Here is a 21,424-nt window from a genome sequence, read left to right as displayed (position 1 = left end):
CTATGCCCAGTGCTGCTCACCCAGCCACGTGGGTGAGCCTAGAGAAGAGAGAAGGGGCCCTGATAAATCTGAGGAGTGGGAAACAGTGTCTCACAACCAATGCCCTAATAACAAGTAAGATATTAAACGGGTGGAAAATTAAATCGCCGTGGGTTTATCTGTCGACCACTAAACTACTGCACTGAAATGTTTTTCTCCTGTTGAGCAAGTTGTTTGTTTTGGTACTCTAAAGGTGCAGCTTGAATGTACTCATGATGGTTTGTGGGCACAGAGATTGATATCTTCGGGGTGTGTGGATTTGTGTGTGTTTGTGCCTACCTGTGTCTGCTCTTAGGTAAATGGGCTCTGAGGCCAAGAGGAGGAAAAAGAGGAAGACCTGCCGTCACAGACAAAGGCTGGACACCTGGTCCTTGGGACCATCAGGTCAATCCGTGAGGCAGTCATTGGGTCCTTGGGTAGCAATAATAGGGCTGGGTTGAAGATTTCTCATTTCATAATTTGGGAAAATTGGGGCCAAATTTTTCTTCAATTTTTACTTACACTGTAACACTCCATAGTCTAGTTAGGCCCCAATTAGAGGGGTTTTGCTGCAGCGATGCTGCCAGGAAGATGCCCTTCCTGGTGCACCCCCTTCCTGCAGAGTTACGGTGCAGTGGCCCACCAAGGGACCTGCGGGTCCCCCAGCAGGTGGCATGTGAGCAGCACTGGGACACGGTCACTGTCAGAGCTCTCCCAACGGCCAGGCCCCAGGCTCAGCCTCCAAATCCTTCCCCAGTAATCCAGGTGCCAGGGAAATAAGGAAGAAGCTGGGTGCAAGGAACACATAACTGGGAACTAGAGAAGGCTTGGACACCAGACCAAGTAGAGCATGATGGCAGAGGCAGATGCCTGCGGTCTCCTGGGGAGGGCTGGGCATAGGGGAGCTGTTGAGGGTGTAGGAAACCAGAAGAGGATGACCTGGCACTGGAAAAGAAGAAGCAAGGCCCTGTGTAGGCCTGGGAACTCTCAGGTAGGAGGGGAAGTCATGTAGGAGGGAGACGGGAGAGGCCATGGAGCCAGGCTCCTCTTGTAGCTCATCCTCACCAACCACAAAAATAACCGGACTCTTCCTTTCAGTTTTTGAGAGATAATATGATAAGAAGATATTTTGTGTTTTTCGTGTGAGAGAGAGAGAGGCAGAGTCGTTAGCATTCTAGAGATGTTCGGGTTTGTTGTAGGCTGTAGGGGGAGGAAAGTAGTGCCCCAAAGTCCAGACTGGTGAGAATGTGTTAGTGGAGCTGTCGTGTGGCTGCAGGGGGTCGTGAGCACAAAGGCCTCCAGGACCCCAGCGGGGAAGGTTAGCAGGAGAACCTACGATGCTGAGACAGAGGTGGTGAGAACTGAACAAACAGGAGCAGGAGTGCGCAGGCCCAGCCTAGAGGCACTGAGATTTCGTTTTTTAAAACTCTGTGCTGGTGAAATAAAACACATCTACAGGCCTGATTCAGTTCATGGGCCAGCGGTCTGCAGCCCCTGGTCTGTGTAACTGCCCATAACTTATCTCTCTGCTTCAGACCAGAGCAGTAATCTCAGTGCAGGTACAGGGGATGTGACATTTCCGGAGCCCCTGAGTCCAGAAGCCCCTGAGGAAGGGAAGTGGGGGTGAGGTGTAACTCCCCACAGCTAGAGGAGGGGAGGGGGAGATGCACATGGAAAGGGAAGGACAAAAGGAAGGAAGAGGAAGAAGAGTGAGGAAGGAGGTGATGAGGCTGAGAGGTGAAAGGCAGAGTCCTGGGAGCTGGGACGGGCTTGCCTGGGAGCGGAGCATGTGAAAAGGTTGCAGGGAGCCAGAGCTCTGGGCGGCCGGTACAGCAGGCTGGTGGGGCTGCCTCTCGGAAGGTTATTAAGGAGAAATGGGGAGGCCGGCCAGGGAGGAGAAAGGTGGCAGAGCAAAGGGAGTGGCATGGGAGGTCAAGTCGCAAAACCTGGAGCCCACGGTCACCTGTGGGTGACCGTGCCGGCAAGGCAGGCCGGCAGTGGATGTGGCGCTGCTGCAGTGCAGTAGCTCAAGACTGGTGCCTGGCAGAGAGAGAGTGGGAGAGAGGCCAAGAGGACGGGAGGAAGGGCCCCGCTTCCTGGGTGTTCCAGGTTAGAGCCCCCTCCACCCAGGAGCCTCTGGCCACTTTGCTCTGCACTTCCTCCTCTGCCTGCCTGCAGCCTGCCATGCACTCCTCTGCAGCGAGCCCCCTCTGCAGCCATCCAGCAACAGAGGAAGCCAGAGGACGTGCTGGGTGGCTCCTGGCAGCTCCTGGCAGGAGGAGGAGAAAGGGCTGTGAGACAGGGCAGCAGGCTGCAAGAGGAACTGTACCCACTTTGTAGGCACAGTCAGGTCAGGAAATAGAAGGACTTGGGGAGGGCAGGAGGGCGAGAAGGGAGAGCAGCAGGGACCCTGGAGCTTGAACATATGGGAGTGAGCACTGGGGCAGCTCCCCCTGGTCCACATGCTCCCTTGTGGCCCCAGGGTATTTGCTGGGCCGGTGAAGGAAGCCAAAGGCGACCAGGAGCCTCGTGGACAGCATCTAGCCTGACAGGCCACAGAGATGGTCAGGCAGGAGGCCCTCATTCTGCCCTTTGTCCTGTGACCGTTTGTTCTAATTCTAGAGGACAAGATGGGGCCCGGCCCTTATGTGTGGTACCGAGACGGGTTGGTGCCTCTGTGTTGGCAGCCTCCGTGTGGCTCTGTTTGGGGAAGAGTGTGTGGGCTCGTGGTATCTGGCTGAGCCCGGCATTCAGGCCCTAGGAAACTGTCTAAATGGCCCTGGCATTACAGGGAGCTCTTAAAAGTCGACCGTCTTGTCCAACGAACAATGGCAAACTGGTAGTTTGCCATTCAGAGGGCAGAAGGCATCTTTTGGTCCCAGGATGAAAGCCTCTTCCATCATTGGGATGGCCCGCCTGTTTGGGGTGCTAGCAAATGTTATCTGGAAAGCCTGGGGTTGAATGGATGGTCAGTGTTCCAATGGGTGGATGAGTGGGGGTCCTGTCAGGTACACAGAGGGTCCCAGTTCGTTTAGTCTGTGTGCAGGCACGTGTGCACTTGCTCTGCTAGAGGTGAGGGTGTAGAGCTGTGTGCAGTGCCGGGGTGGTGCATGTGTGTGACATGCTGCTAGGAATACTGGCAGCAGCTGCTTGGCTTGTGTCTGCTGAGGTCCTCATAGGGAGTGTGCATTTAGGTAGGGACAAATGTCAAGCTATGTATCTCCTCTTAGCATCTGCAGAGTGCATACCTCCCCTCCCTCCCCACATCCCTTATCCTTTCTTTTCTCTCTCTTCTCCTCATCATTACTCAGGTTAGCTGGTTTGGGTTAGGAGGCCAATTAAGGGAGAGTGAAGAGAATTTAAGATAAGGAAGGCCATCCTTCCTCTAGGGACCAAAAGAGGTATTGTGTTCCCCCAACTCCACTCTGCTTCCCTGAGGAGCTGACACCGGGACAGGCGGCCTTCCCACGGGCTGGGACTGGGAGAGCCAGAGAAAAGGAGGTGTCTCCAGACTTGCGACTTGGGCTCCTTTGCCTGGTCACCACGGGCCTGGGAAGGAAAGTCTAAGAGAGCCCAGAATGAGGGAGAAAAAAGGGTAGTAAAGAGATGGCCGGGCTTCCCTGGTGGCGCAGTGGTTGAGAGTCCGCCTGCCGATGCAGGGGACTCGGGTTCGTGCCCTGATCTGGGGGGATACCGCATGCCGCGGAGCGGCTGGGCCCGTGAGCCATGACCACTGAGCCTGCACGTCGGGAGCCTGTGCTCCGCAACGGGAAAGGCCACAACAGTGAGAGGCCCGCATACCGCAAAAAAAAAAAAAAGAGATGGCCAAAGACAGAAGGTGAGAAGCAAGAGCCAGCTATGGTTGACACCGACCAGCCCCAGCTGAAGCCTGGTTTTGGCCACAGAAATGGACTGGCTGTGTGTGTTGGGATGGTGGGGGGAGGGGTGTCTTTTTTTTTTTTTTTCTTTAGGGAAGAGGCTCTGAAGTCTTTAGCCAGTCTGCTGGGCTGACCACTCAGCTCTTTGCAGAGGGTACAGCCCTCCTAGAAATCGCGTTCGCCCTCACTCTCACACCCTCTGACCTCCCATCCCAGCACACATTTGTCTCTTCAAAGCCAAGTTAAAGGGAAGTGAGGGTGGGGGAAGAGGCCCCAGGAAGACAGCTTGGAGGGTAGTGCAGACTCCTCAGGAGATGACCTCCCAAGTTGGGTACAAAAAAAGTTGAGAGAAATTCATTTCATGGCCAGTGGCTGCTTTAAAAAGGCGATTCCAGCATACAAATGTGATAAATGTTAACTGAGCATTAATCGCATTAAAGAGGGCCCTATAAACTTTTCATTTCTAATTAAATTCGTCCAGTGATGCTGCCCAAGCGAGTACTCTGGGCCTTTGTTTATGTGGAAAATTAAAATGCAAATACAATGGGGTTTATTTCCAGGAGTGGAGTGATGGGCTGGCCCCCTGGCTACTGGTCTCCAGGCCTGTCAGGCCAGGTAACTGCTTCTTTGGAGGTTCTGTCCCCCTTGGGACACATTCTGGTGTGAAAGGAGAGGCCAGAGTTCAAGGTCAAATAGAGTTAGAAATAGAGGAGAAGGTGTGGAAAGAATTGCAAAGAAGTAGAAAGAGACAATAGATGGCCCAGAAATAGAGAGGCATTGTCCTGGCTTCCTTCCCTCCTCCTCCAACTCCCACCTCTAGGAGAAGGGACCCCAGACCTTGCTTGTGAGTGATGTCATCACAAGCCTCCCCTGCAGTTCAGGGAAGAAGGGTGGATGTGGGAGGGAGAGTTTGGAGAAGCAGCCCTGCCAGGCATTATGTGGACTTGCTCCTCAAAAAACCGAGTGGTCATCAGCACAGAGGACCCAGGGCCTGGATTTATCTCCAGCAGTTTGAGGGTCGGCTGCTGTCCACATAATGGCTTCACTGGGCTCTTCCTGCCAGTGCCAAGCAGCATTGACACAGGGCAGTGGAGCATAGATGCTCAAACCGAGGACGCCGTGCATGCACGCCCGCACGCACGCAGCCTTCTCGAACGTAGAGAGCGCTGATCGCTCATGAGAATAAACAAATGTCCCTTGCAGGGAGTCCTTTAGTGCCGTGATCCCTCCGATAAAAGTGCTAACTCTAAATGCTATTGAATGGAACAATCTAAAGTTCCTATTTACCAAAACGTAAATTAAGCTGAGTGGAGAGAAAACCTGGGCAAGAAAAACCATTTGGGTTTATCAGCAGAGGAACTGAAAGATTGCTGTGCTGCACTATGGCTAGGGAAGTTGTAAATAGCATTAAAAAGTAGAGAGGGAGAGAAAATGGAGGTAGGAGAGATGATAAAAGGCAGAGCACTAAATCACAAACAGGGGTACGTGGACAAAGGCACAACCATATTTATGCCAAGCTTTGCAAAATCTACGGCTTGGACTGACAAAGCGTAGACATACTACGCACACAGGCGTGAGGCATCTGGAGAGTGGATAAGGCCATGTGGGTATGAAGGTGGATTGACCACAATGTGAGCTGTCTGTGCCAGGTGCTGGGACTGATCCGTCAGCTCCTCCACACTGTGATCTGATGGGGTAGGGTTCTGTAGACAGTCAAGGATACAGCCTTATGCGGTTTTTAAAGGTCTTTGAGCACATGAGTCTCTTGTGAGCTGGATCCACGTTCTAATGAATCTCCAAAGCAGCAACCCATTCCCAGAACGGAGTCTGCTTGACTAGTTTTGTCGAATAGCTGCTAACCCTGTCCTCTTTAGTCTGTTTTATTCTGGGTTATTCTTTTCCTCTTCAGTGTTCACTTAGGTCTCTTGGAAATGCATGAGCACTTGCTGACAAACAGGTTAATGACTGTGGCAACTCCCAAACATCTGGATGAAAACCCAAACCTTCAGTCAGTCATCTCTAAAGATTATCAATATGATGCCAAATATCTGGAGACTTAGAGATGTCCACATTATTGATTGAATTTCTTAGTTTTTATCCAGGCACAAAACCAACTCCTGTTTTCATTTCATTGGTGTTTCATTTCATTGGGAAATACCTGTTTTCAGGGGGAAATATTCTAGGAAACAAAATGTTGTGGTTAGAAAGCATCTTTGATGTATTTGGGTCTCATTTCTGGTTTAAAGGGAGGCTGGGTTTGGCCTGAAAGTCAAGTGGAGAGCTGGTGGTCAGGAGCACTTAGTATCTGAGCAAGCATGGCTGATAGACTCTTTCCCCGGAAAGTTGGTTGGGAGGGCAAATCACTTTGTCCAAAGAAAGCTTAAGCTATCTGATAGGCCTGGCTTCCTAAGGGAACCCACTTTGCTATCTTAAGGAAGTATCAGTGTTCTTAATAGATATGGTCTGTCCTTCATTTATTCTTTCATTCATCCATTCAGAAAACCTTTGCTGAGCACCTACTATGTGCCAGACATAAACCTGTGTGGCATAGAAAACATAAGAAAGTGGGCTCTGGGAAGTGATTGCCAGAGTTTGAATCTAGCTTCCCCACTCACTGGCTATGTGGTTGTGGGTAAATCTCATATCTTCTCTGGACCTCAGTTTCCTTACTCTGATCTAATATGCGGATAATCATGTAGCTAGAGCTCTGTCACAGGTTCTCATGAAGATTGAATGAGTTATTCTGCATAAACCTGGCAGATATCAAGTGCTCAATAAATGTTAGTTATTATTATGGCAGTAGTAATAATCAAGTTATGTGTCTGCCAGTGTATGTGAGTTCTGGCTTGTGCGTGCATAAACACTGAAATCTTTTAAATAAGAAAGCTTGAGGAGCCAAATGGATACTCTGTGAACAGAACTGTGTATCATGAATGCGAGTGAGAATTATGGTCCACTGTGAGCCCAGCTGGATTTAGGAAGGGGGCCTGCTCTTTGTACTTCCAGAAAAAAAAAAGGAACCTTTATGACTCAGTTATATGACCATTGAACAGAATTAGATAATTGCCCCCTTTGTCCACTTTTTTTGAGAGCCCAGCCTGTGTGTGTGTGTGTGTGTGTGTGTGTGTGTGCGCATGTGCGTGTGTGCATGTATACTTCTTATGACCGCACACTCCTTCTCTGGGATAAGGCTATGATTGCTTGAGGAGTTGAAGGTTGGCATTTTCTGGGCTTCATGGCATTTTCATGCATTGTGGTGCTTTGCATTTTGTAGTTTTTTTAAAAGATAAAATGAAATGGTAATGGGAAAATAATCCTTATTTGTTGGGTTTGCAGGGTTCCTCTGATGCTTAAATGTCATAGAGGGGAGAGGACAGGGAGGTAAACAGAAAGAGGAGGGGAAAAGAGGAGAGAAAGTTGAGATAGGGTAAAGGATGAAGAAAGAGGAGAGGAGGAAGTGAGCAAATATTTGATAGATTCAAACCAAATCTGTCTCCTGTGGCCCCGCATATCTGGATATTCCAGGGAAGCATGGGAGATTGATTGTCATTGCAGTTATTGCATTGCAAAAGGGTAAAAGATTTTTTAGAAATTCAGGAGAAAAATTCACTTCTTCAGTGTAATGGCTCAAAGTAATTGGGCTCTGTGAATTCTCCTATTTAATCTGTGCCCATGAGCAAAGATGAAAATGGACGTTTCCTAAACTGACAATATATTCTGGTTCACCATCTTTATGGGAAAGCCTGTGGAATAAGGCTGAGGCCCCAAGTTCTCCCTGCCCCTTGGGCCTAGTTAGGTAACCATGTCCAGCCCAATGGACTTCTGTAAGCTCCACACCAAATGCCGTAACATTCACTCCTATTCCTTTCTTATCTCTTCCTTAGTTCTCAGTTTAATGCCTAGATTCTGTTACTCCTCATTGACACCTATTAGCTGGTAAAGGTCCTGATCTTTAAAATTAGAAATAAATGTTTTTAATGAGTTAAATTTGCATCCTGACAGCTCAATCATCCTTAAATATTTTTTTTTATAATTGCAAATGTATAAGGGCCACCATCTTTCTTTCTGCCTATTCATTACCACAGTGCTGGGTGTAGCCCTCTGTATGGAGATGGGTAGTGGTGGATTCTTATCAACCCCCAACCCCCTGCACTGTTCACATGGACAGAAGCCCAAGGAGAAAACTACCCCCTGCCTTCATGCTACCTGACTGCAATTTTTGCACTTCTCTGCTTAAATCACACACACACAACTTGATTTATCTTAGATTTTATTCACATTAACACATGTGGTTATACACACACATAGGCCAATCTTATGGCCACTTTACTTGGTAAGTCCTTATGTTCATAACAATAATAGCTAACAAGTGCTTACTGCAGTAGGAACTGTTATAAGCATGTTAAGTATATTAATTGATTTAAGCCTCATAAACAACCCCATAGGGCTTTATAGGATTGTTTATAGATAAGGCAGCTGGAGTACAGAGAAGTTGAATGACTCATTCAGGTCACAGGCTTAGTAGCACAACTAGGATTTGAACTCCTGCAGTACTGGCTCTAAAACCCATGTGCTTTTCCACTACTCCATACTTCATATCAACTTTGGATCAAAGGAAGTGCAGGCATGTGTGATCTCTTGAGCAACTTTGCATATATTGAAGTCTCATGCCAGGGAGTACATGTATTTATATGTGTACTTACAAGCTCAGAACAGAGACACTGCACCTAGTAGAAAGTCATGCCTAGTACAAGTTTCTGTACTCTTCCTGGTGCGTGTGTGTGGCCCTGTGAGTACAAGCCACAGCTGAGCCACATCATCTGGGGATGCTGGGAAGGAAGAAGATGCTGATGGCCAGAGTCACAGAGTAGAGTGAACTGGGAATTCTCAGAACTAGAGTTCATATTATTCCCATAGGGATTGGGGAGTTTAGTCCCATCCATCCTCCCATAGTCCCACCAGGGAGCTAGACTTTTGACAGGCATTGGGTTTGGCCCTGGGGCTTAACTCTCCAAATTAGGCAGATATAGGGAGGGTAGAACCAGAACCTGTGTCACTGTGGTAAGGTCAGATCTGTTCCGTAAAGCAGGGGCAGCTTGCTTCCAAGAATAATAAAACTGTGAGAATGGTCATCAAGAAGAGATTAGTCCTCCATCTCCTCCTTCTGGAAAGAAGCAGTGCAAACGACCAAGCCAGAGCAAGCTAAAAAAGCTAAAGGATGGGTCTTCTCACACACTGCCACATCAAGAAAGCAATTACCGAATCACACACCACCACCCAGATCCAACATCATTACTCAACCCACATCACCAAGGAGACACCCATTAACCTAATCTCTGAGACATACATTACGAAAAAGAAAGATGCTGATATGATCAACGAACACAATAATTCAAAGCAGAAACACAGACATTGCCACCAAACAATACTCAAATTCCTCCAACTCAGTGTTACACAAAGTGCAGTCACCTTGATACAATACCACAAAACATCAGGTAATACCTTAAGCCAGCTGCCGGAATGTGTCAGCAATACATGGTACCACACAACACAATTCAAGTGCTCCATCCCACAGGCGCACCCATGCCCAAAGGCTGAAATCATGTGGCCACCTGAGCGATAGTAAACACTGGTCAGACATCCACAGAGATGGAGCCAGCAGTGCAGCACCCAGCCCTCCTGCATACCCAGCCGAAAAGGATCATTGCCACAGCCTCCCCAAACCCAGCGCTCTCCTGGTCCCCAGCACAGTGCAGCCTGCCAGAAAGCAGCAGCGCCATCTCATCTCTCCAGCAGGTGGATGTGTCCAGACCATCACCTCCAATAAAGCCTCTGGGCTCTCGTTGCTAGTAAGAGAGTAAACTGTCCCCTGAGCCTGCTTCCTGAGACAGGACAAATCAGCCCTTTCCTGCTTGGGGTTTAGTAAGACTTCGCCATTACTGAAAATGACAGCGCTCCAGGGATGGAGGGCAAGGGGGGGGGTGGCCTGGGAGGGGGCTCACCAAGCTGGGTGCAGGAATTCCCCTTCCTCCACCAAGCACTGCCTTCTGTGGCCATTCCAGAGCTGAAGCCCTCTTGCTGGGTGTTCACTGAGTATCGATTCAGTCTGCAAGCAATTTTAATATTTCTTCAGGGACTTTCCAGCAACAGCACAAGTCATTAATTCACCCTCCCAAATTGCTTATTCAATAGCAGGAACATGGCTCCTGAATAAAGTCCCAGAATTTATGTGACTCGCATGAGTCAGGAGGTCAAACAACTGTTATGGAGCGAAGTTAAAAATCCAAATAAAATATTGACACTTTTTTGGGGAGGGGGAGTAAAGGTATTTAAAATAGGTTTTTGTTGCAATGCCCCCAGGATAAAGAATGGAAGGAGACTGAAGACAAGTTGGAGTTTATAAAATCAATGGAATTTATCGCACATCTACTTGGCATTTAATAATTCTCTCATTTCCACAGTCCCCCACCCCCACCCCATCCTGGCCACAGACAGAAAGATACACAGGTATACAAATGCACATTTATGTACATCAATATTGGTGCACGGACCAGTATAGAAATGCACTTGTGATGTGAGCATCTGAAACACCTTGGGAAGGGAACAGTGATGAGTGTGGAGTCGTGTATGACTGTGGCTTACAGATTTGAAAGGCATAACTGGGCAGAAATTCATGAGGGGACTTTTGATAAATATATCCAGTATTATAAATCTTGAATCAATGCATTAGAGCAGCCATGAATATAAAGATACACTAGTCATAGAAATAGTTTCTAGAAACTGAGAAACACGTCTGTATCCATTTTTGCCACACAATCATGTACACGATTTGGAAAGTAGATAGTTAGATAGATATAGAGAATTTAGAAAATCTATCCCCCAAACCTACCAATGTATATAAAATACAGTGAAACCATAGCCACTTAACCTAAAATTGAAGTTAACACAGACATGATGCTTATCAAATACAGCTAACGGCACATGCACGGGAGAGGGTAGGCATGTTTAGAATCACAGTTACATGCAATCTCTGTTCATTGTCTACATATACATTTGCACAGTTGTCCAGATCATGGATGTGAAAAGACTGAAAGAAAAAAATTGTTTATGCCCAAATAGTTAATAAACACAAAGAAATATTAATATAGAAATTTCCAGAAGAGGTAACATGGTTCAGCCTACAGACACTGGAGTCACGGACCCAAAGTCTGGCTCCACTGCTATTAAGCACATGACCTTGGACAAGTTGCTTAGCCTCTCTGTTGTCTCCTTAGTAAAATAGAGAACACTCCTATCTGATAGAGTTGTAGTTAGGATTTGGATGAGGAAATGCATTTGTTATAATGCCTGTCATAGAATGAATATGAAATAAATGATAGTTATTACTTTTACTATTTTTATATGCAACTCTTCTACTATTCAGACCCAGTTTCTCATGGATTCTACCATCTGTTCTTGTTACGACTGACTTATTCTACCCAGTGGTTAGCAACATGGGTTCTGAAGTCAGGCTCCTGGGTTTAAATCCTGGTTCTGATACTTAACAGCTGTTTGACCTTGGGCAAGTTACTCAACTTCTCTGAGCCTCAGCTTCCACTTCTGTAGAACAGGGATAATAGTCTTCATAAGAGGTTGTGAAAAATAAATAATCCATGTAAAGTACTTTGCAGAGTGCCTTGGCACATAGTGAACATATATTAATTCACTATGTCCCTTAAGGTTGTAACTGTTATTATTAATAGTAATAACATTGATTTGCTATTCAACAAATAGTTTTTAAGTACTTATATTATGCCAGGCACTGTTGCTAGGTGCAAGAAATACAATGGTGAGAAAAATAACCATGACATGTGCACTTGCAGAGCTCAGAGTCCAGGGGAGGACTCACTGTGAGTTGAGTAAGCAAGAAAACCGGTTTCAGCTCTGTGCTGGACCGTAAGTGGGAGAGGGGAACAGAGAGAAATAGATTGGAAAACCAGGGCGGAGCCAGATTGGGAAAGATTCTGAAGGCCAGCCTGAGGAATTCTGAATTTATCCTGTAGGTAATAGGAAGCAATTGTAGGCTTTAGCCACACATCGCATTCTTTCAGGAACAGACACAGAGAGCCGGATGGATTGTTTTTGAATACTGGAGCAAGAAGTTGGGAGGTAGGAAGGGCCAGAGGCAGGGAGGCCAGGCAGCCGCTAGCAGGCCCCAGCTTGGCTGCTGCTGAGGACCCCTTCCCTCCCGGCTCCCTTCTGCTTGCAGAGGGAGATGTGCCTGTGGAGGGAAGGGGAGAATGGACAGGGAGGACTTATCCCAGCAATGAGTCTATAACAGCACCCCTTTCTCCATCATATTAGGCAGTCTTCTAGCCTCTGGACCATGGAGTGGACAGCTGGTAGACCCCAGCTCTAGCCCAGAAGCCCTGACAGATGAGGGCAGGGCTGGTGGCGAGAGGAGCTAGTCTGGTCACGCTCTGGACTTGGCATGCACCGCAGACTGGTTTCCAAATGGTTAGTTAAACACATTGCCCCTTAATTTTTAAACCTATGCATATCTTGAAGTTAAATCAATCCATATGCTTACCATTCATCATATAAACCATCGCTATTGCCCCCTTGGGCCAGCCCCATGGCCCATCTAGCCTGGTAAATTGTATCTGGCCTGGGCTCCCAGGGACACGTGGTAGAAGGATTATCATCCTCAGTGCCAGTCTTGAAGGCTAAATTGATGCAGAAAGTATTCCTGGTATCTAAGGAACCCACTGGAAATCTGTCAGCCTGGAAGGTACCAAAAACTATTTTGAAATTATTTTTATTTGTGGCTTATAGTTTAGTTTCCACAGAGGAACTGAGAGCCTCTTGAATTTTGGTAACCGTGTCAGATGGAGTCAGGATTAGCAGACGGGGGATGTGGGTTGATAGAATAAGAGGAAGGAACCTTCTGTAACTCACTAAGACATTCTCCCAACTCTCTCAAGGATGGTTTTCTTACCCCCTGGCTTAAGTTAGTTTTCTCAAATATTAGAGAGTTTAAGAGTAATCTGTAGGGCTTCCCTGGTGGCGCAGTGGTTGAGAGTCCGCCTGCCGAGGCAGGGGACACGGGTTCGTGCCACGATCCGGGAAGATCCCACGTGTCGTGGAGCGGCTGGGCCCGTGAGCCATGGCCGCTGAGCCTGCGCGTCCGGAGCCTGTGCTCCGCAACGGGAGAGGCCACAACAGTGAGAGGCCCGCGTACTGAAAAAAAAAAAAAAAAAGAGTAATCTGTAGAGTTTGCTTAACTACAGATTCCTGGGCCCCACCACCATTAAAAATTCTAATGCAGAAGGTCTGAAGGGGGCTCCAGGGCTTTGCATGTTAGCATGCACCCCAGGGGATTCTAATGCAAGTTGCTCAAGGACAGTAGTTTGAGGACACCTTTCTGTAAGCTTTTAGGTAGGACTGTCATCTCTTAGAACTCAGTTATGACCTCTGAGAAGCAACAAAAGAGACAGAAACTCTTGACATGTTTAGGGGGAACCCTGGTAACCTCAGAACCTGTGTATTCCAGTTATATCCTGCTACATCCAGAATGGAAGGTCCTGCCCATAGCCTCCCCCCATCGGCAGCCATTCTCACGCACAGAACCCTTCCTGCCATATGGTCAGTGGTCCAAACTGAAACCCGTGAGTGGGCGTGGGCAAACAATTCTAAACTGCACAAAACGTAGAGCCAGGGCCTAGGAAAACAGAATGCATATGAATCACTTCCGGGCTGCTAGGGGGAAGGCTGGGTGGCTGCTGCTTCCTATTGGTTCCTGTGAGGAAGAGGTGGTAAATTTCTGTTCTTCAGTCCTTGGGATGTACAGAGGGGAGATTTCAGTTCCTTAGAGTTCTCAGGAGTAGGGAGAGGTAGGAACCATTTTGGGAAGAAGGAAAATTTTCCTGAATAATCTATGAGATCTCACTTGAGGTTCTGCCGTGAAAAGTCTCCAGCTGTTTTTGTAGCTCTGATTTGCCTCAGGGCAGAGCCAGGGACACGTGCCTGACTAGGCAGCTCTCAAAGACCTGAGTTAAAGCAATTACCTGCATTCTTGTGTAAAATATCCTTTGCTGAGGCAAATATCATTTTGTCCTCTTGAATGATTCAGCCTGTAATACCCAGGCAGCCTGAAGTCACTGGCAGAGGCCCCTCTCAACATCACCTTGTTTAATGGACAGTGGGGCCAGCTAGTCTGAAACATTCTCCACCTTGGAGTTCCTTTGATTTACTCAATCAAGAAAGACTTTCCTGGACTTCCCCGGTGGCACAGTGGTTAAGAATCCGCCTGTCAGTACAGGGGACACGGGTTTGAACCCTGGCCCGGGAAGATCCCACATGCCTCAGAGCAACTAAGCCTGTGCACCACAACTACTGAAGGCCGTGTCCCTAGAACCCGTGCTCCATCCGCAACAAGAAGCCACCGCAATGCCAAGCCCAAGCACCGCAATGAAGAGTAGCCCCCCACTCGCCTCAACTAGAGAAAGCCCTTGCGCAGCAATGAAGACCCAATGCAGCCAAAAGTAAATAAATTAAAATTTAAAAAAGACTTTCCCCATACCAGAGATTAAGTATTTTCTGCAAAGACTCTAGAAGTAGGCAATTTAAACTGATTTATACATGTATACAACACATGTATGTTCATACTTGACTTCTAGCCCCAAACACTCTTTGAGCAAACCAGTGATATGACTGGGCCTGAGGCCAGCCTGCTGGGAAGTAATTCCAAAGTGGAGAAGGCAGTCTGTTCTAGGCAGCCGGACAGGATTTCATGGGGACATGCTTGGAGATCCCATGTGGATATCACGCTGTCAGCAGCTGGTTCCAGCAGGTGGTATATTCCCATTTTATAGAGGGGAATGCTGAAGCTCAGGGAGCCCCTTATCCTTTGTTTCTCAGAACACAATAGAGCAAGAGAGTAGAACCATAGAATCCTGGAGTTTGGGTTCTGGGCTTTTGGGTATCTCTCTCCTGGAGGCAGTGTGGTTTCCTCGTTAAGGGTATGGGCCCTAGGATTAGTCTGCCTGAATTCAAACCCCAGATTGTCCGTTTCTTAAATGGGTGACTTTAGGCAATTTATCATATGTTTTGTCTGCAAAATGTGTCGTTGGGAGGATTAAATGAACTATTTGTTTGAAGTGCTTAGGACATTGCCTAGCTCATAGTAAGTACTCAGTAGACAATAGTTCTTTATTACTGGAGCCTCCGCTAAGGAAGCACTGCTTCTAGAAATCCTGACCAGCCTAGGCCTGGAAATGCTGCCACCTGCCTCCCTCCAAGGTGAGCTGTCTGAGGTCACCTCAATGCTCAGAGGACCTCCTCTTGTCTCCACCTCAGGGGGAGTTTTTGCACACCATTTATTATCATATAATATAATGCAATATAATATCATACATAACATAACATAATATGATGGGTAGGTTAACCTGGAAACCCTGAGGCGGACAGTGGATGGATGGATAGATGAATAGATACATTTGTACTAAGTATACATACATTATATCATTCTATTGATTTGTAAAAAGTTCCCGGTCTGCCTGGCTGTAATGAGATTTTTGAACTTTGCGTGGCGATCAATGAGAGGAATATTATTGGCCTGGAGAATTGATATACCTGCTCTCAGTGGCTTGTTCTACTCCCAGGCTGCCCCGGCCCCCCAGGTGTACGATTCCAGCAGACACTTAACCTTTTTTACAGTGTCATCAGGCTAAAAGGAATCTAATAGTGACACAGGACTTGTGCTCAGCACTCTGCCTCTATTGCTTTCCTGTCACAAATAATTTATAGCCTTCTATTTCCATCCCCGAGCCTGCACCCCAGCCCTGCCTCCCACTTTCCCCCAGCTCCCAGGAATCAATAAGCTCACACAGCCACAGTGGGACTTCAGGGTGCAAAGAGACAGACAGACAGACAAAGGGAAGGGAGACAGAGAGAGGGGCAGAGACAGACAGGAAGGGGAGAGAGAGAATGAAACACAGAGGAAGGATGAGAGGAGGAGGAGGAGGAAGGAGAGGAGGCGGGGGAGGGAGGGGGGCAAAACCAGAAGAAGAGTGAAGACTCAACCCCAGCGCTTTCTTAGAATTGAGAGCGTCTCAGTTTCTTCATGAGTTTAACAAATTGTTAATAGGAGACTCATTACCTGCCTTCATGCTAACTCACAGAGCTGATGAAACTGTTTTGATCTCCAGCATGGTAGGGAGCGGAGACCTCCGGGGAATTTAACCAAAGAGGGAGTGACTTCACCTGCCTTGTCATCCTTTACTCTAAAGCTCTGCCACGGCCCCCTGGCATCTCTTGGGTCCTGAGGGAGCTGCTGCTCATACTGTCTATGGATCCTTCCCAGTGCCCCCAGGCAGGGGTCCCCAGTCTGTCTTCCCGAGAGTCTCTGGTGCATCTCTTTTGGGGTCAGGTTATGACACCTGCTGCTGCTGTCTCCTGTCTTCTCAGTGCTCTTCCCGGGGTCCCTGAAGCAGCTGCATTGACCAGGCTGGGGCATATTGGCCTGAGAGGCCTCCTTGTCTGCACCTGGCTCAGCCCCTCCACAGAATGCAGCCAGTCCTGGGGATCACCCATAGGAATAATAATACTAGTAGTTATTATTATAGCTAGCATTTATTGAGCCAAGCATCATACTAATCATTTTACATGAATTATCCTATTTAACCCTCACAACAGTCCTACCAAAAAAAAAAAAAATTGGTCATGAAGAACCTAGGGGCAAGACGGGAATAAAGACGCACACCTACTAGAGAATGGACTTGAGGATAGCTGGAGGGGGAAGGGTAAACTGGGACAAAGTGAGAGAGTGGCATGGACATATATACACTACCAAATGTAAAATAGATAGCTAGTGGGAAGCAGCCGCATGGCACAGGGAGATCAACAGCTCGTGCTTTGTGACCACCTAGAGGGGTGGGATAGGGAGAGTGGGAGGGAGATGCAAGAGGGAAGAGATATGGGAACATATGTATATGTATAGCTGATTCACTATGTTATACAGCAGAAACTAACACGCCATTGTAAAGCAATTATACTCCAATAAAGATGTTCAAAAAAAAAAGTATCAGAGCTGGGACTCAGACTCAGGCAGACTGAGCCCAGAGCCCATCCCCTTCTTCCCTTTGCTCTTCTCATACTCCTGTGAGTGTGAGATGCTAAGTGCCTGCAAGGCAAAGCCTAGGAGGTTCTCCGGAAAGGTGGGGGTGGGGGGAGAAAGAGCATCCCTGTCAAGGAAAGCATGCTGGAAGGAGAAGTGGGGAGCAGGCACCCTCGCAGGGCAGTCTTTCTGTGGAAATGGGAAATGGCACCTCCCAACCCCCGGTAAATGGGCCCAGGGCTCCTGACTGTAGCCCCGCAAGTATGCATGTGCGGGAACTTGACTCTCCAGGCCAAACCTGTCGGGGGCCATGGTGGCCACAGATGCGTCTGGCTGTCTTTTGGGGCCAAGAATGAAAAAGAATTAGAGAAAGAGGAGGAGGAACAGGGGGCAATAGGATCAGGCAGTCACACAAAGCAACCTCTTTATCCTTTTAACCCTTAGTGATATTCCTATTAGTCACCGGGTTTGTGTATGGGATGCAGGTTTCCACAATCCCGGTTCTTAAATTCCCTGAGATCACCGTTGGGGACTGGTGAGTGTCCACCTCCTGGGGGGCATGGATGGACACCAAGAGCATTAGTAACTCACAGCAGGCACCCTGCCCAGCTCCTCTCCCATGCACCACCAAGCCGCTGTCAGGGAGTAGTGATTTTCCATCACTTGCTGCCTCAGCTAAAACTGCAGCAGCGCCCCAGGGGTCAGAGGCTGTGGGTAACAAAGACAGCAGCTCCACAAGGCCATCCAGTTGTCTGTCTCACCCAGCCTCAGTCTTGGGGTTCCCTCAGTCCAGAGCCCAGAGTCCACCAGCCGTCAAGTCAGAGCCACCCACAGGCCCACTGAGATCCCAGAAACCTTTTGCTGCAATGAATTAGGAGCAGCTGCTCTGAGGGGCTCAGCCTCCTTCTAGACTTTTCCTGTAGACCAGTCGACACCGCCCTTAGCAACTGTCAGCTCTTCCCATTGTGATCATGCTCCAGACCCAGAAGCTTTGGGCCACCTCACCACGTGCTATCTCTTGCTGCCTCGCCCCCGTGGCCGCCATTCCATTCTCCCCTTGTTCTGCCTTGTCTGGCCATCATCCACATTCTCTCAGGCAACTCCAGCCTCTCCCTCTTCACCAGTTCTTTCTCCTCAGCCTACAGACTTATCCAGGTCCTTCCTCCCCTAAACAGCCTTCCCTCCACTTAGGTGCCACTTCCATCCTCAGCTTCCACACTTTTCTCTCCTTTTCTACACGCTTCTGGAGCAACCGTCTACGTCCACTGCCTCCCTCTCCTGCTGTCCACTCCCTAACCTCTTTCTGTCTGGCTCCGGCCTCAGTTGCTTTGTTGAGGCCGCTCTCCCAAGATCACTAGTGGTCACCAAAAGTCCCCAATCTGTGCCCCTTCTTATTCCCGAATTCCCTTCAATCTTTATGTCACCATGGATGCTGTGGATTACGTTCTCCTTCTGGAAATGTTCTTCTCTGTTGACCGAGCTAAAACTGCCTGATCCTGGTTCTGCCATTTCCTGTGTGACCAGCTCTGACCCTTGTGGAAGGTCAGGTTCTTTGCCTGATAGCCTCTGATAGTAGATGTTCTCCAGGGTCTGCTCTTCAGTCCTCTCGTCCCACCCAACACTTCCTTCCTTGATAATCTCCTAAATCCATATCTGCTCTGCTGGCTGGTGCGCAGCCATCCACCTGGACACTCACCTACCTCCTCAAATGCTCGTGTCAAGGACCAACCAGTCACCTCCCTGCATCTCTCTTCCTGACAGTGGGACAAACCACCAGCCTTCCAGTTACACAGAACTGGGGTTTTAGAGCCATGGTTGACTCCATTTAGTTGCCAAATCCATCTTACAAATTCTTCCTTCTCTTTTTTTTTTTTTTTTTTTTTCTTTTGGCCATGACGTGAGGCTTGTTGGATGTTAGTTCCCCGAGCAGGGATCGAACCTGGGCCCTTGGCAGTGAAAGCGTGGAGTCCTAACCACGGGACTGTCAGGGATTTCCCTTTTTTTTTTTTTTTTTTCTTCCTTCTCTTTTCTGAGGCCAGCTACCTATGGCCTTGTGCCTGTCTATTGCTTTACCTGCATCGGTTTGCACATGTCTCCTTTAGTTTAAAAATCATTCATGGCTTGAGATTCTGTAAACCTGGTTCCTATATACTGGGGGGAGTCTGACAAAGTAACAAAAAGCACACATTTTAAATACTGAATTCCGACTCTGCCCTGGCTGGCAATGTGATCTTGAATAAGCTCTTTAACCTCTGTCAGCTTTGGTTTTCAGTCTGCAAAACGAGGATAATAGTATTGCTTTGGAGGTTGTTGTGAGAATTAACAGTAGTATATATACAGTAATATAAACTGCATATAATGTGGGCATATAATAGATGCTCGATAAGTGGAAAATCGCTAGTATCATCATTACTTCCAAGTTTTCAGCCTTATTTCCTCTTGCTCCCTTACATCCCTCCACCGTTCCTGACCTAGGCATTAGCCCCTAACCCAGCGTGACCGCTCGGCTCCTGTGCTTTGCTTCTACCCTCCTCCAGCATCTGCTTCTAATGCCCTCCTCTCCACTTGTTTGTTCATCTTAGAATCATATTGTGTTTTTTTTTACTGGGGAAAGAGACCTTAGAGATTCTGTCGTCTAACCTCTTTACTTTATAGCTGAAGAAACTGAGGCCCAGGAAAGGAGAACGATGAGGCCAAGTCTGTGTGGCCACTTAATGGAAGACTCGGGGCCTCAGCCATGAAACCCGGTGACTTTTCCACTATCCTCTGTGCCTCTGGCTCCTATACATGTGTGTGTATATATATTCAGCCTTACTCTGCTTTGAGGATCTACATCAATTTCCACCTCCTCAGTGACTTCTTTCCCATTTCCCCCACCTGCAAGGGGGATGACTTCTCCCCCACATCCTCCTGGCACTTACTGCCTGGCCCCCTCGGGGTTACTTAGCTTTCTCGGGGTGTGTGTCCTCCCTGCCCAGCTTCACTCCTGGCCCCGGGAGGCAGGGGCCTTGTCTAGGTTGCCTGCAAGTAAGTGTTCCAGTCCACGCTCAGCTTGTGACTCACCTGGCTGGTTGAGATGAACTTGTCTCATACTCCTCTCTGCAGGGAGAGCAGCGCCTTCAGAAAAGTGGCTTCCAAGGGCACCTGACTGACCAGTGGGTGGAGGAGAGTGTTCCTTGGTCCTGGCCGTAGGGTTGGTCTTTTGTGTCGCTGAGCCCTGCGTCCTTGGATCACTAACAATCCCCAGCCCTGGGATGTTTGATCTGGATTCCCTCCCACTCCACCCCAACGGAGTGCATAGGGAAGGTACTAGGCTTTTCACCTAGTCTGGTAAAGAAGGTGTGATCCAAGTAAGGCCTCTGAGAAGGAGGCCAGCGGGCCAGCGAGCTGGGCAGGGACAGGGCTTTGGCAGGTTTGAGAGCCCTAAGCGGGCTCAAGGAGCTGCTCAGGGCCTGACACCTGGCAGAGGGACGGGTACTGTTTTGGAATTCTGGAGATGAAAGGATTACCTGTGACCCAGCCCTTTCCCTGGCTACTTCTGTTTAGCTCAGGAAATGGGGAAATCTCACCCCCTCCCTCGACTCTGGAGGACTGTGATACAGTCCCAATAGGAAAGCCAACTCCAAAATGATCTCCAGACTCCTCTCGGGAGGAGATGTGTGTGGTTGGGGAGGGAAGGATGGACAGCAACTCACCAGGGCAGCCCCCACTCCCAGAAACGGGAAGGATGCTGTGCTCCACTGGCTCTGCTGCCCGATCCTTGCTACCAAACATCAAGCTGCAATTCACGAATCACACAGCAGGACTGAATGCAGACTGTCTCTGCCCAGGGCTGTGCTAGGCTGGATCGCTGAGCCAACAGGAGGGCAAGCTCCTGCCTTGCAGCAGTCAGAGAGGGCAGGGGAGCAGGGAGCAGATGGGTGAGGAGGGAGCTGAGCTCAGGGGAGCGCCTCTGCAGGACTGGGCTACAGGTGACCAGGGCAGGAGAGGGCATGTGATGTGTGAGGCTGTTGTCATGCTGTTACAGGATCATCCGGACCAAAGTTCAGCAGCCTTTCCACCCAACGCCGGATGGAGCCGGGACCGGAGTGACTGCCCCTGGCCACACCATTGGTAAGAGCGCTCGGGGAAGGGGGGAAGCTGAGCCCCCTGAGAGCTGGGAAAAGCAGCTCTGCCCGTGGGAAATGCCCACCTGTCTGAGGTCCAAGGCCTGTGCTCTCCCTGGGCTCCTAGAGGCTCGGGATCTTCCTGAGACTAGCTCGCGAGGACTGTTCTCTGCCTCCTGTGAGCATCTCCTCAGAGCTGCCTTCCCTTTATCAGTCTGTGTGTCTGTCTCTCTCCCTCTATTCCCTCTAACTTTCCTTCCCTTTCCCATCCTCCTTCTTCTCCATCTTTTGTTCCCTGTCCCTCTGTCATATCTACTTGCTTACTC

General features: G+C 48.7%; 1 protein-coding gene across 4 annotated transcripts in view; it reads left to right on the top strand.

The window, feature by feature from the left end:
- The window catches only part of PAX2 (paired box 2), a 79,461-nt gene that overhangs the window by 10,494 nt on the left and 47,543 nt on the right, over positions 1-21,424 (top strand). For all 4 annotated transcript variants that reach the window (XM_059052453.2, XM_059052452.2, XM_059052455.2 and 1 more), the window contains exon 4: positions 21,020-21,105. In XM_059052453.2, the coding sequence (XP_058908436.1) occupies positions 21,020-21,105 (86 nt within the window). The remainder of the gene's footprint in view (positions 1-21,019; positions 21,106-21,424) is intronic.

Source organism: Kogia breviceps, chromosome 2 (assembly GCF_026419965.1).
Source record: "Kogia breviceps isolate mKogBre1 chromosome 2, mKogBre1 haplotype 1, whole genome shotgun sequence".
Classification (NCBI taxonomy): Eukaryota; Metazoa; Chordata; class Mammalia; order Artiodactyla; family Physeteridae; genus Kogia; species Kogia breviceps.
Note: the sequence above shows the minus strand (reverse complement) of the source record. Positions and strands in the feature narration are given on the sequence as shown.